The sequence below is a fragment of the Bombus vosnesenskii genome, unplaced genomic scaffold (assembly GCF_011952255.1).
Source record: "Bombus vosnesenskii isolate JDL3184/JDL3185 unplaced genomic scaffold, Bvos_JDL3184-5_v1.1 scf7180000016261, whole genome shotgun sequence".
NCBI lineage: Eukaryota > Metazoa > Arthropoda > Insecta > Hymenoptera > Apidae > Bombus > Bombus vosnesenskii.
In genome coordinates, this window is record NW_022884330.1 from 1,123,968 (window position 1) to 1,138,923 (window position 14,956).

Genomic DNA, 14,956 nt, shown 5'->3' on the forward strand with positions numbered 1-14,956 from the left:
TTTGTTTCCGAGAAAATCGACTTTGAATTTTCGCTCGGTACGCGTATACTTTATCACGTCTCGTTATAATGGATCTCACTGTAGATTTTTAAAAAAATTAAAAAAAAATTTTTTTATTCTATATTTTCGACTTCTTTTTTTGCGTAGAATCACCCCCTTTCCGCTTGTACCACCAGTTACCAACCACCTTGTATGTTTTTCGTATCTTCTCTATTAACATGTGATATAGAATACTTACACAACGAAAATATAATATTTAAAATTAAACTACATCTAATGCCCAAATTAACTTTTTTACATCCCGGAATTATTGCCTTTGAAACAATGCTTAAAATAACTTTCTTTCAATTAAATTCATTGAAATAATTAAAAAAAGCGCACTGGAAATAAAATTCTGTCTTTACCTAATATGACATTATACTATTCCTACGTACGATCAGTTATTACACGGCCTTTTTCTCTGTTTCTAACATGATCATACCTGAGAACATTTCGAGCGAACATTTCATTTATTTTAAGCCACACAGCCAAGAAACAAAAATTCGACTTCAAAATGATTGTTCCTATTTGTTTGATTTTTTAATTAATTTTTTTTTATTCAATGAGAACGACGTCTCAAAAAAATAGTTTTCCTTTCATTACCCATATTTTCAATAAGTTATTTTAACGTTCAATTAAATTCTCTTATTGATTTTGCGTACGTCGTTCGCCAATTATGTTTTCCAATTTACGCGCAACAAATGTAGTTGTTTTTTTGATCGGAGATGGTCCTCCATCTGACATCTCCACGTCAGTTTCATCCGTTAAAAGTCGCTTGCCCACAGATCTTTTCGGGTCGACAGAAATCATCATTTTATTAATAGCCTCCAAATCCTATAAATAAGAACAAAATACGTATAATACATGATTTAACAATAAAATTTTACATAAGAAATATGCGATTTTAATTTACCTTAGCAGGACTACGACTAAAGCAATAACTAAGTTGTGGTGCTGGAGAAGCAGAAATAGCTTTCGGATCTAATGTACGTGTCATAATACTACTGGTGACACGTCTCACCGGTGAACTCGCGGGAGGTTTCCCTTTCGGTAGTGGACTTAATGATAGATTCATTACGCTTCCGCGTGCTAGTCCCAACTTATTCGCCACTTCTTTCACCTGTGGTACGTATACTGTATTGTAAAATTTAATTAAATCCCCACGTGTTTCTTCTCCGAAGTTCTGCGAAGTCCCAGCCATGTTTGTAGGTGTAGGAGGTGCCGCATTGGTTTCTTTATCGGATACATCTTTCTGCCCGATCTCTTCATTATTCTTCTGTAATTCGCCGGACGGTGTTTTAGCTATAAGTACTGATCTATATATGTGAGATTCTGCTTGTGGTTGTAATCGGTAACATCGCATAATTTCAGTGAACGAATTCTTCTCCATCTTTGCCAACTTGCATATGACGTAAATTGCACACATTAAAATTTGATCTAAGTGACGGTCCTTCATTAATTCTGTTCGTTCCTTAATAGAGTACTCAAAGATTGTCCATATCTTCTTCTTTAAATCGATGTCCATTATTTCTAACGAACCGCATAAATCTAGCATGCGTACACTAGCTAGATTATAGAATTTCCTGAAAAATAGTGCGACAGAACCGGTTCGTTTTGGTTTTGCTGGCTCTCTGTTAACTGCTACAGTTTGCATCGGAGTACCTGTAGATTGTACACTAGATGATCTTGGAACTGTAATTTGTTCAGGTAAGAGAAGTATTCTTGAATTGCCATCAATGGTCAAAACTTTTGATGGTAAAACACTTTGACCTGTCACTCGTAAGACGCTTTGTCCACCAATTCTAGTGTCAGGAAATAGACGTTTCTTAGCTACACCAGATGCTGCAACAGGAGATTGAAATCTTTCTGAAGCAGAGGAAATAGGGCTTTGTTGAACATCGTGATGAGTACCACGGTCCAAAGCGATTCTTCTCAATACGGGTTGTCCTGGAATATTTGGGTCAACAGTTTCCAACATGCCTGGTAAAGAAACTTCTTCGCAGCTTGGTACACCTTCAGGCGTGGATTGAATGGCACTCCACAAAGGACTATCACTTTGCCATGCAAGCGATTCTAATATCTTTTCCTCTATTTGATTCAAATGCTTTACAACATCGCGTGATAATTGATTTTCCGCTCTAACTATAATTTCTATCACTTTATAGAAATAGTAGGCATCTAAACTCAAGGCATTCAAAATCCAAGGGAAGATTTTGTCGTTGCTTTTATACGAGTAAATGACTATCTCTAAGCAACAAGCAAATAAGCACTGAATAAAGATTTCTTTCGTGAGAAGATTCTACAACATACCAAGATAAGATATTATTCATCTACTGATTTAGTTTATTAAAATTTTAAATCACTAATCAACATACCGTAACGTCATAATTTGGTTTCTTGCGTTTCTCGTCATTTAAAATCATTTCTAGAAGTCTATAGAAAAGGGTTTGACCCAAATAAAGTCTCATCTTTCCAAAATCTGACGTGGTATCATTCGCGTTTGTACTTTTGTTGTAGTTGGCGCAAAATAGTTCTCCGAGCTCTTTGACTTTCGTCTCGACGAGCGTCTTTACGTCTTGAGAGCAACTATTTAAGATTTGCAACAAATTTTCGCTCGGTGATGTTTGACCTGCTAACATAGCTTGGAGTCGAATTACACTCTGCGTTGCAGTGGATACTGGTGTCACATTAGTAATATCTTTTGGTCTGAGGTAACTGCGTCCAGTTAATGGAGTGGGTGGAGCTAAGTGTTGTATCTGCTATAAACATTAAATATACATCAATTTTTTTACAATAAAAATTTATTTAAAATTGCAAGGTTTATAAAAATGATAAATGCATATATATAATTATTTTAATACTTACTCCGCTATATTGTTCTTTCTTCATTTGAAACTGTTCATGAAGATCACCAACATTCATCATCTGTGTAGGTGAACCGATGTTATTACTGGCATCATGACCTGAAATGAAATAAAATTATGTATAATATTTGTAACATATTAATATTCCATTTTTCGAGTATTTTAGGATAAATTATATACAGCTGTCTTATAAACAATTTAGAATTTATATGCATTCATGCCAGAGCCTTATGCTATTTACTACCAAGCTTATTACTTTCTTATAGCAGCTTTCGGTGTACTATAAACCTACCTTTCATGAAAATATGTTTAGATAATTTAGCATGATAAGTTATATCTTCTCCAACAATTTCCAAACTTGATATTCCATTTAATCTCACTCTTCTCCAATCAGCTATACCACAATCAAGATAAAGCAGACACAAATTGATTAACAGCAAGAAATGAAAATTATTCAAAAAGACAAAATAAAGATTGTTAGCTCATTATCTGTCCTTTATTAAAAAATGCAAATCAAAAAAACATAAGCAAATCTATAAAATAACCTTACTGGTTTTATACAAATAATTACAGTAATGTCCCAGAGAATTTTCACAGATTCATTAAGAATCTACATGTTGTGATAAAAGGATAAGTATATTGATTTCATTATTTTATAAGTCAAAGTAATAAGCTATTATTTAGTGACTAAAAGAATCAACTGAATGAATTTGCTTCTCATTCTCTTTCATTTCTTGTTCTTTTCAACTCATAAGAAAACACGCTTGCGCTTTAAGCATTATTGTATATACAAATAAGAAAATTTGCTATTTATGAACATTCTAAACAAAAATAGAAATAATAGTATATCATTTTATCTGAATTTGTAATTTCATACACATATGATAAGTTATATTAATTAATATAGGATAAAATAAATAATAAGATCCATATCTTACTCAAATTTATGATTTACAAGCAACCTATGTTTATGAAAGCAAAAATGTATAACAACAAGCATACAGGCATACAGTTAAGAGCACTATTTTATTTACAAGCATTGTTTCCTTAGTAGTAAGCGAGTTTAAAAGCTATAAAAAAGGTTAATATAGAGTAACAACAAAAAAAAATTACCTAAGAAAATCCTTTCATCAAAGTCTCCAACACTTAGTACATGTTGTTCATACACTCTGTTAATAGCTTTGCTATTTCCATCAAAATATAAAGCTTCTAAAATACCAGAGAAATTTGTCTGATCACCACGCAGAACTCTTTCATTGAACAATTTATTAATATGATTTTTCAGATAATATTCCTTAATTACTTTAGCTTCGACAGCAATAGCTTCATGACGTTCACATAATAAGCTAACAATACAATTTGCTGTCTGTGGTGGAATATAATTTTCATCATTAAAATTTGATGGTAAACCTGTCAAAAAATATATAAGTAAAAATCTATTTCTTCTTGCATACATAACCAGCATATATTTACCAGGAAAATTAGGATTTAATAGGTCCTTCCTGTTAGCCAACAAAGCATTGCTATATATAAGATCGCAACACACTAGGAGAAGATGGTAAGAATTAACTAAATCATCAGAGATATCTGGAAATGCACCCTTTATACAAATAAATAATGTCCAACAAAATTCAAATACTCTTGCAGGTGTACATGGCATTGCTTTGTGTCTCCTTGATCTTGGTGGCCGTGAAATATCATCTACAGGATCTTTAAATATGTCAGTAAAGATTGGCTGATACTTTTTGAATATAACCATTGACACAGCAAAGTTTCCTTCAAGTTTCTCAATCTTTGAACGAAAATCTTGCGACATATTGGCCATGTCAGCCCAAGATTTACTTTTTGTAAAAAACTGTATCAAAGGAAGATTACACAATTGTAATAAACGTGTCAATGAAACACAATTTCCTTCCACATTAGTACCAGTCTTCCCAACAGTAGGTATAGATGACTTACGGCAAGCTACATATAATGCACACCCTATCCAATGTAACTGATCACCCTGAAAAAACAGACAGGAATTTCTATGCGTGTATGATTACACAGATACATGTATACATATTGCTTTTAAAAAATATACACATAAATCTGATATAGAATTTTGTAAATAACAGTAGACAAAAGTAAATTATATTGTAAAACATTGATGAATGCAATAATATTTAAAATCAGTGTCAATTTTTAAATAGTAGAGGATCAAATTATGGTAGTTCTACATCAGGTTCTTTTATAAATTAACTATTGTGTTTGAATAAAAATACTTTATATAAGCAACTAACATTTAGTCTTATTGTTTTAAATTGGTGCGCTTTAATCGGTTGAGTAAAACAAACCGCGAATTCAATAACGTTAAACATTGAGCAGGGGAGTTAAACGATTTGTATATTGTAGATAAACAGTAAAAGAAACATATTTTCGATTTATAGTTCAAAGATGAAGAAACTACGGTAATTAATCTGAAACAATGAATAGAATGTGAAATGATTAAGGTAATGAGTAATTCAAAAAATACCTCAAGAGTATAATTTTGTCGAATAGTCTCATAAGATTTCCAAGCTTCAGATGCAGCAGTCGCATCCATATTCAATTTCTGACACAAATCTTGATGTCTACTGTAAGTAGAGTCTTCTACATCATCTGACTGCCCCATTTTTATCTAAAAACTTGAGAAAAGCCACAAAAAAACACGATTAATTTATACTGATATATAAGTGAGGTGCGCCATACGAGAGCTCCGTGAGGGCTTGGCGGGAAACGACACGAGCTCCGCCATATTTGCCATGTTGGCGGGAAATGTAGAATAGCAATTATAAGAAAAAAATCCTTAGGTCGATTTTGCACGAAAATTTAATATATTCCGCAACTGACTTATTTTCAAAATAATGTATTTTATGCAATATATCTTGGATTACAGGAAGAATGAGAAAATGTCCGTTTAAAAAATTCCTAAACATTAAATACGAATTGGTAGTTTTTACAATCTTTGAAACAATGAAACCAAAATGGGCGGTAAAATTTTCGGACAATATTTTTTTAATTTTAGAGTAGTAAAACGTATTGTTTGTTATTTATAAATGTTATCATACGTATAAATAATAAATTGATTAAGATTAATTTATGTGTTAAATTATTCATTAATAGAATCCACGAAATTTTTATTAAGATACTACGTATTATCCAATCAAAAGTCAAAATCTTACTCTTTGTAATTTAAAATGATGTGTTCTTATTGGTCTTCTATAGTGAAATATATGTGTGTGTGTGTGTGTGTGTGTAAATATTTGTGCACTTGCATTACCTGTGAAAAAGTATTTGGTGGAAAGCAAGATGCTTTTAGCACATTCATCTTTCTGTTATTCTTATTTATGTTACATCGTTGAAAATATCTATTTTTTTTTCGTTTATTTTAAACCATACATGTTAAATATAGGTATCATATGATAACTTCGCTTGTACTTATATTTGTGTTTTTAAAATCTGTCAAAGTTTAAATTTATGATTCATCAGAAAAAATTGTGTGGTATTTATTAAATTTAGTATAGACGACGTATAGACAGATATTTATGAAACCTGCTGGAACTAAGAAGCGCTCTCTATGTCGATAGCGCTTTCATGGTATAAATATGTAAATACAATATGGCCGATAGAAGCGGAACTTTGCGAGTTTTTCCGAGTGGCATTTTGCCAATGGATTAAGAAGCTGTGAAATTTGTAAATTCATTCGAATTTTCTACGTGCACAAATCTTTAAATGACACGGATTAAACGATACTGTATAAATCGTTCAAGTTTCCTTGATTATATCGAAATGTCAGTAAGGCGCTACTACTAAAGAATGTTTATTTCTCTCCAATCAGAGTAATCGCTTTTTTTAATTTTTTCCTACAATATGAAATAAAACGTGAAAAATCCGCTTTTGGTCGAACACAGTGTTATTGTGAGTTCATGTTCGATTAGCCGGCATTTCAATCAACGATGTTCACAGTATAGGTACTGTCATGGACACAGATGTAGAACTTGCCAAAGGTGAAGGGTGTGAAACTAGTCCAGGTTGCTCTGGCTATTCTAGCATGGTGCACAGTAAAAAAGTTATTAAACATGCACTACGTCAGCAGGCTAAGAGACGTAGAAAAAATACTACAATTGCAGCTGGCAATTCTCGTACTCTTCCAAGGATTGTCGTTAAACCACTACCTCCACCTCCGCCGAATGATCCTCCTTCTCCTGTTAATAATGTACAACATATTAATACTAGTAAGTCAGATATATTAATTTATGTTTACATAAGCTTAAATAAATAAATAAATAAAATGATATAACATTTTAATAATTTCAATATACATTGATTTACTAGTTTATTGTTATATATGTTAGTATAACGTTATTCAAATATAGCAACTGAGGAGCCTGCTGCCACAATGAGAGAAGTCCTAGCAAGCTTGCCAGGATTTAGTTTAAAATCTGGACGTAGACGATCAACAAAACGATTATCAGCAACTGCACAACTAGAGGCTGGTCTTGTAGATCTTGAGTCTCCAGCAAGTATCTTAGCAAGTACGAGTTTACGTGCTCTTTTAAATAGGCATACCTTTCAAGGTTTACCACCTTTATATCAAAGGAAACTTGCACAACTTTTACCGGCTGTAGATAGACAGGTAATTTTAACAATGTGTTTATTAATAATGCTTAACTTATAATGCTTTATTATCTTACTTATTTATTTTTTTGAAATATTTAAAATTATATCTGTTTTATAAAACTTTTTATTTTATCTGTTGCTACCAGGATGCTGCTACATCTGGATTAAATAATGAATTCTTTGCACGAGCTTGCTTAGAATGGCGTAAACGTTTGGCAGAAGGAGAGTTTACTCCAGAGAATCAACAAAGATTGAAGATGGAGGCAGAGAGAGATAAGAATAAATTGGATCCATGGAAAGTTAAACATTTTGAACCCATATGGGGTGAGAAACGTGAACCTAAACTTAGATCAGGTCTTCACTGTATTACTGAAACAAGATCTGGCGGAGCTGTAACGCGTTCAAGTTTAAGACTTCGTTTAGAATCTAATGTAGATACACCTGTATCAGATACTCCCTGTCCTATTATGTCTGAAGATAAAGTCGAAGAAGATAATTGTAAAGTTGAAACTAGTATAAATAATTCAGACGAATTGAATGAAACAACAGAAATACAAGAATTATTACCAGCAGAATATAACGAAACAACGCATACATTAATCGATGAAAAACATATAGAATCTGTAAACATAAATTCTGTAGAAACGATACCTGATACTGAAATGCGTCAGGATAAATTAGAGGAAGACGAGAAAATTATTGATCTTCCAGAAAAACAAGATATAATTGAAGAGAATGAAGTAGTAACTCAGGTTTGTCAAGAAAGTATTTCAAACACGACGAATTATGACGAAGAAATTCATTTACCTCAAGATGAAAAGAATCTTCAATCAATGGAGAACCACATCCTCGAAGTATCCGAGGAAAATAGAATACTCTTACCTGAAGAGAATACTTCACCAAGATCCAGTGAACAAACAGAACAAATCCCTCATACAACCAGGGAGACATCGTCCCAATTATCAACAGAATGTACGTCTCAAACTTCCATAGATCAAGTACCGCAAATTTCGAAACAGGAAATATCTCAAATGTCGGAAGAACAAATTTATCCAATGTCTGACTGTGAGACTACAACTATACTCGAGACTTCACCATCGCACGAGCAAGTTAGACCGACCGAAATCGTTATGGATGATTCTACGTTAATTAATAACAATCAAACTGAAGCAACACAGGTTTCTCATGAGAATCCAACGGACGGTGAATCGCAAATTCCTGAAGGAATGGAAATCGACAGTGAAACGTTGCAACGTATTCACGAATTGGAGGTGATAATTTATACTGTTTGTAAAGATTTACAACATAAAATTATCAAGTTCTGTTAAAAAACAAATATGATACACCTCTTTCAGGTAAGGGGAGAAATGCGCGAAGTGTACGAAGAGATTTCGGGATGTTCTGAAGAAATAATATACCCTATTCTTGATGGAATGGAAATGGGGTCGAATAATGCCGAAGAAACTGAAACGCAAGTGGTCTCGGGGCAGTCGGAAGTTACTAGAGAGCAGCAAGATGTAAATAGTGGAAACGAAGATGAAGCTCTTCGAGAAGCAAATAACTACGTTTGTTCTGAAATGTTAGAATGTAGTTGGTCGGTAGACCCCACAGTTAATAATATTAACAATAATAACAGGGTAAGTGTACTGATAAAAACTTCAAATAATTTCGTATCTCCTTTTTTTTTAATGTATAATCATCAACAATGTATCTTTATATTGAAAAAAGTTAATTTTATTTTATGAAGACTCAGGAAGAGCTTCAAGTTCCATGGCCACTAGTAGCTGCAGCTCTTGATGGATCTGTGGCCGCTAACATTACGGTAACCACTCAGGACGAATGCAACGAGACACCTACTTCGACTGATTCAGCTAACCCACCACAGCAATTTATTAATGCAGATTCTAATGTAGAATCAGTCAACTGTATTCAACTACCAGTTGTTCAGGGAACTCCGTTTCAGTCAGAAGGTCTCGCAATCGGTACACCAGGAACGAGTTGTATAATGAAGAATTTTCAGTCTCAAAGCCCACCTATTATTAGCTTTCCACAACTGCAGTCCTTCAGATTTGTACAAACAAATTTTTCTGACCAAAACACTACATCGACTTTGAATAGCACATCTCCAATTACTGCTCAAATTCAGAATCAACAGAATACAACCTCGCAAGTGAATATAATGAGAACGCAAGAAGAAGTCGTTCAATTAAATACTCAAAATAGCACCACACGGAATATTAGAAACACCGTAACTCAAAATCAAGTTCCGAATACCGTAACGGCCGCGATTGGTGTACAACCACAAAATCGTGCACAAAATACTATTGTTATTCAACATCAAGCGTCGGCTCCTACGCAACCACGACAAGTTGTAGCAACCATACAGCAACAACAATATCCTGGTACGGCGGTCGCTGTATCCTCAAGATCTTCGCGTTCTAATAATCAAGGTAGTCAAAGAGGTTCCAGAAATAGTAATAAAGAACAAGGAGGAGGTCGATCTCGTAGTACTACAAAAGAACCTCCTGGTGCAGTTAACTTAGAACGCAGCTATCAAATATGTCAAGCGGTAATTTTAACAAATTAACTTTTGTTAGAAGAGTTTGGAATTTAATTTTTGTTTTATGTGAAATAAGATGTATTTGTGCTATTGTAGGTCATACAAAGTTCACCAAATAGAGATCAATTGAAGGCTCATTTGAAACCTCCGCCTAGTTTACTTGCCAGAGGTGATGGAGCGTTTACGACGAATAAATCTGGTGGCCGTACAATTACGACTGTCAAAACTCAGAAACCATCACAGACGATACAAAATAAACAAGCTCAAAATAAAACGCAAGCAGTTATGTTAAGACACGTGTTTGCAACAGCACGCCAAGCTACTTCCACAGAGGTATGACATACCTCTTGTAGAAATTATATGATAGTAGCATGTTACATGTTACATTTTTTTCCTATTTTATTCTGAAAACAAGGGTGCATTGTTTGTCTAATTTAGTTTTATTTAGGTCCTAAGTATATTAAAAGGAAATACAAAATCTTATTTATAAATACAAATAAAATAGAACAGAAAAATATTAGGGGTATCATTATAATTTAAATGTTTCAAAAGTTTATTTAATCTTGCAATCTATGTTTGGAATATTCACACATAAAGTAGAAACTCAAGATTGCATCATATATTATTTCATATTTTTCTGTGTGTACAGTGCTAATCTTGCGGGTGGTTTGTGATGATCACTGTATCATACAGGTACCTAAATAAATAAATCTACTTACTAGTTTTGAGTTTCTAAAAGTAGTAGAAACAATATCGCGATATTTTTAAAATGAGCAACAACCAAAATGAAATATCAAAGTGATCTATTTTACAGAACGATTCTTGTTTGAAAATAAACAGAACAAGGATAAAAGAAATTACATATATTAATAAAAATACTTGGGCGTCATATATTTTTACTCGTGACCAACCAATTGCAATTATACCTCCTATGAGAGAAGGATATGAATTTAAATTACTGCTTTAAAATAAAAAAAATTGTTAAAAAGTTTAATTGTTAAACAACATTTTAGGTTCCAGAAAGCAATACCGTAGCACAATTAGGATCCACTACAACAGGCGGATTAGGTCAATATATACTAGTACAGAGAACAGGAGTTGGAGACAGTGCACCAAGAGCATCTTCTGCACCACCTCTACCTCCTCAGATCGCGGGAATGGGAGTCGGGGTGCATCTAGTACGTGGTAGACCAGCCAGTGCAGGAGAAGGTTCGCATCAGGCCGTAACGTTGAAAGCAAGGGGCACTGATGGTAGAGGAGGCGGTGGCGCCGAACCCGGAGCACCTGGTATGATCATGGGTGGAGATCCACCACCTCCCTGCGAATGTAATATGCGAGGTGCTATGGTAATATGTCGACAGTGTGGCGCGTTTTGTCACGATGACTGCATCGGGCCTCAACGTATCTGTGCTACCTGTCTGATACGTTAATCATTGTTTAACAATTGTTTCTGTATAAATTAAAAAGAGGCCGTGCAGAGTGCTGAGTATCAAATTACGAATAAACATATTATTTTGGATGGAGTCTTTATCAAAAATGATATATTGCATGAATTTGAAAATAAAGCTGGAAGACCTCGTACGGGCAACCGAATTTGTTGTTCAGCACTTTAATGTAAGTGGTAATTCATGTAGCAGAGAGAATCAATGAATACAGTTGCAAACATTTCTGAATCTGTAATTTTGTATTCTCTGTGATTATTTTTTCAGTATTAATTTGCGGTTGCTTGTGCGTAAAATCTTCTCTTTATGTTGCCCTGTATTTTAATATATTTTATTTTATTTGTTTCATGACAATGAATGGTTTTTGCCAAAATTTTAATAAAATAATTTTTTGTAAAATAATTTGATTGGTTTTTATGTCTTTAATTGGTGATTGTATATAATGTGTAATTGATGATTTGAATGATTGAAATATTACAACTGTATTCTTGTAATTCTCATCAAAGAGAGTGAAAAAAAATAAATCTCTTATAGTCAGACTCTAATACCGTCTTCCAGTAAGCATCACATTTTTCAACATACGTCTGTACTATTTATTTATTAGTAGAACTTTGAGTTTATTCTTATTACCTAGAAGATATTCCTGTACATGCTGATCTCAACTTTTATTAAAGAAAGTCAGAAACTTATTCTTATATGCTCTCTCGTACTCATTTCTGTTAACATAGTTTTTTAAGTGCAAGGACAAAGTTTTCATTCATCATGGGACACTTAATATAATGGAACATCTTGTACAGGAATGTTGTTTAAGGATAACTATTGATGATTAATATTATTAATCTATTGCAGTGATGAAATCTAATTAGATAAATGGTAGAATTTACATATTTTAGCTTTATCTCTTACTTCGTTGTAAACGATTTTCTAGAATAAATATCGGATATGTTATTTGCTTCACGTTAACATGAAATTAAATATCATGAAACGAAGTATGGAACAAGAAAACGCATAAAAGTAAAAACCATAGTTCCACAACCAACATTTTACATTGTGTACATAATTCGCATTTTACAGATGTTTTTATATATGTTTTTGAATCTTTACGAGGAATATGATTCTTATTTTACCACGAAATAGATCTTCGAAAAATTAAGAGCTACTATCATATTATTTTCTTATGCAATTGTAGCCAAATATTTTACGATCGTTGCGTCTGTGTATAAGTACAATAACATGATTCATGTTTCGCTAAAAAAAGTATGTGTCATCGACTTTGATCGAACATACAAATTGTGTTTATCATATAGGTATATAAAGATAAATTTTCGTACTGATATGTTTCTTTGAAATCATAGATAAGAGTATGTAGTATTATTGCGATTCGATAGAACAACCATTGTGTATTTGTCGCTCAAATGTAAATAAAATCATATTCGTTTAATATGCGCAGTGTACGTGATGACTAAAGTGCGGATTTGGCGATCGTGAGCGTTGTGGGAAAACAACACCTAAGCGGTATGATGGAGCAGAGCAATTTTAAGTTTCTGATGCGGTTACGAGACCCAGAACCATCTTCAAATATCTGCAAAGTATACTTCGTCACAATGCAACGTACGCTGAATTCGTACTTTATACGATAACGCATTACCTGTCGGAAACAGCAATAGCTACTTAACATGTATGTACAAAGGTATTCTATATTTAAGAATGCTGAAATTAAAAAAGTAGTATTAAGTCAGATAAAAGAGTATTTCTTTCAAACCATGAGATTATTTTTATCTTTTCTTTTTAAGTTCATCACGGAAGTTACAACATAATACTGAAGATAAAGGATTCTGTTATTTCTAAGATATAAGTTTTGGCATTCAAATTTGGCACGGATACTAAAAAATTTGTATTATCTTTTAACACATTATTATCGTGCATGGAATATCTTATTCATATATATTTGAATCATTTTAATGTTTTAAACAAATGTTTTGATATTTTATAATTGCACGATTTTACATTTCTAGCAATTAATAGAATCAACGGCTGTGATGATATTTTTCCTTGGAATTTTCGCCATATTGTATTTCATTTTTTAACGCGAATTTCATTTTTTTAAATAAATTCATTGTAAACTTTGTAATTGATCAGTATTACTCGTATGTATATATTACCTTATTTCTGTATCATATGTACAAGCATAAACATATATTGCATCAATTAATATGTAAATAGATGTCTTAAGATAACATAAAAGATTTGGTAAATTTTATTGTAAAGATAGTAAAAACCGTTTACGTTTAGATCTCTTTTGTCTATATTTTAGATTTTCTTCATTAATATTTTTGGTTCATTTATTTACGTTTCAACTTTTGTTTATTTCCAAACGAAAATTTTTGTGTGAAAAAATTCTAAATAATTAATTCAAATATTTAGGGACCTTAATCATTTGAGGAATTAATGCCAAAATATTAATATTATTATACGAATTAGCATCTATACAATAATTTCCGTTATATTTTTTAAATATCACTTTAACTAAAAAATTTTACATTTTAGTATTAATTAATATATAATACGAATAAAAAATATTTAAAAGAAATTATATTTTTTACAAGGTGTGTCGTTATATATGAAAAATATTTCAGTAATATATAATTTATGTAAATAAAAATTTCTTATTGTTGGTATAAAAGTAGAAAATAAGAGAAATGCTTTTGTTCAGAAAGATAACGGTTTAAGTAATGAATCGGAATAGAATGTATTTTGGTCGCTTTCATCATAAAAACAAGATTTCTAATTATTTATAGGTATACATATACATCGTACATAAAAAACAATAAATTAATATAATAAACGATCTTTTTCAATTGCCATCACGTAAGTCGTTTATGTCTTATAATGTCATACCATTGTGACTCTGTTATTTAGCAGTTTTTCTCAGCTTAGTTTTATTGTAATAATTTTCTACAAATAGAATTTTATGTTCGTATTGTTCATAAAGTGTCGTGGTGTTTTTTTACATGGTTTTCGAAAAAATCTGTTTATTGTACATTGCTTTTCTTGAAGTACTATACGAACTATATTTATTTTGATTTTTGCTTGGAAATTATTGGGAAATCTAAGTACTTGTGTGATTAAAAAAATAAATAAACTTCATCCTCAATCAAACTAATTCACCCGTTTGTAAAATCCACCAATGCACTTTACACGTATGAATAAATTTATAACCACGCTGTTTTTATGTATATAACCCGGTGCCAGACGTTGTACCAGCATTTTAATCGTCATAGTGCAATTCGCATTCTTTGTTTGTACTCTGAACCATCATAGGTTTACATTTGTACATTTCCTCGTTAATAGCACACCTTTAACCAGTGCAAGCGAACAGCCACTTAATTGTACTAATTTTCTATAAACGT

General features: G+C 32.3%; 2 protein-coding genes across 9 annotated transcripts; one reads left to right on the forward strand and one right to left on the reverse strand.

Annotated features, from left to right (window-relative positions):
* Positions 1-420: 420 nt before the first annotated feature.
* On the reverse strand, positions 421-5,681 carry LOC117241899 (retinoblastoma-like protein 1). Of its 4 annotated transcripts, none has more exons than XM_033508156.1 (8): positions 5,419-5,681; positions 4,377-4,908; positions 4,017-4,313; positions 3,196-3,297; positions 2,905-3,002; positions 2,415-2,798; positions 953-2,338; positions 421-873 (listed from the first exon to the last, which is right to left on the reverse strand). In XM_033508156.1, exons 1-8 carry the CDS (start codon positions 5,554-5,556, stop codon positions 685-687), a joined length of 3,126 nt encoding a protein of 1,041 aa, XP_033364047.1. In that variant the 5' UTR covers positions 5,557-5,681; the 3' UTR covers positions 421-684. The 4 variants fall into 4 exon arrangements, with proteins under 4 accessions (XP_033364047.1, XP_033364048.1, XP_033364049.1 ...); XM_033508157.1 differs by having other exon boundaries at positions 2,415-2,795; positions 5,419-5,556; XM_033508158.1 differs by lacking the exon at positions 3,196-3,297.
* Positions 5,682-6,518: 837 nt separating this feature from the next.
* On the forward strand, positions 6,519-13,286 carry LOC117241898 (polycomb protein Asx). Of its 5 annotated transcripts, none has more exons than XM_033508155.1 (8): positions 6,519-7,172; positions 7,305-7,560; positions 7,691-8,815; positions 8,900-9,181; positions 9,292-10,113; positions 10,201-10,437; positions 10,754-10,797; positions 11,118-11,216. In XM_033508155.1, exons 1-7 carry the CDS (start codon positions 6,904-6,906, stop codon positions 10,757-10,759), a joined length of 2,997 nt encoding a protein of 998 aa, XP_033364046.1. In that variant the 5' UTR covers positions 6,519-6,903; the 3' UTR covers positions 10,760-10,797; positions 11,118-11,216. The 5 variants fall into 5 exon arrangements, 4 of the variants coding, with proteins under 4 accessions (XP_033364046.1, XP_033364045.1, XP_033364043.1 ...); XR_004495136.1 differs by lacking the exon at positions 10,754-10,797 and adding an exon at positions 12,997-13,286 and having other exon boundaries at positions 6,520-7,172; positions 11,118-12,907; XM_033508154.1 differs by lacking the exon at positions 10,754-10,797 and adding an exon at positions 12,997-13,286 and having other exon boundaries at positions 6,520-7,172; positions 11,118-11,391.
* Positions 13,287-14,956: the final 1,670 nt, after the last annotated feature.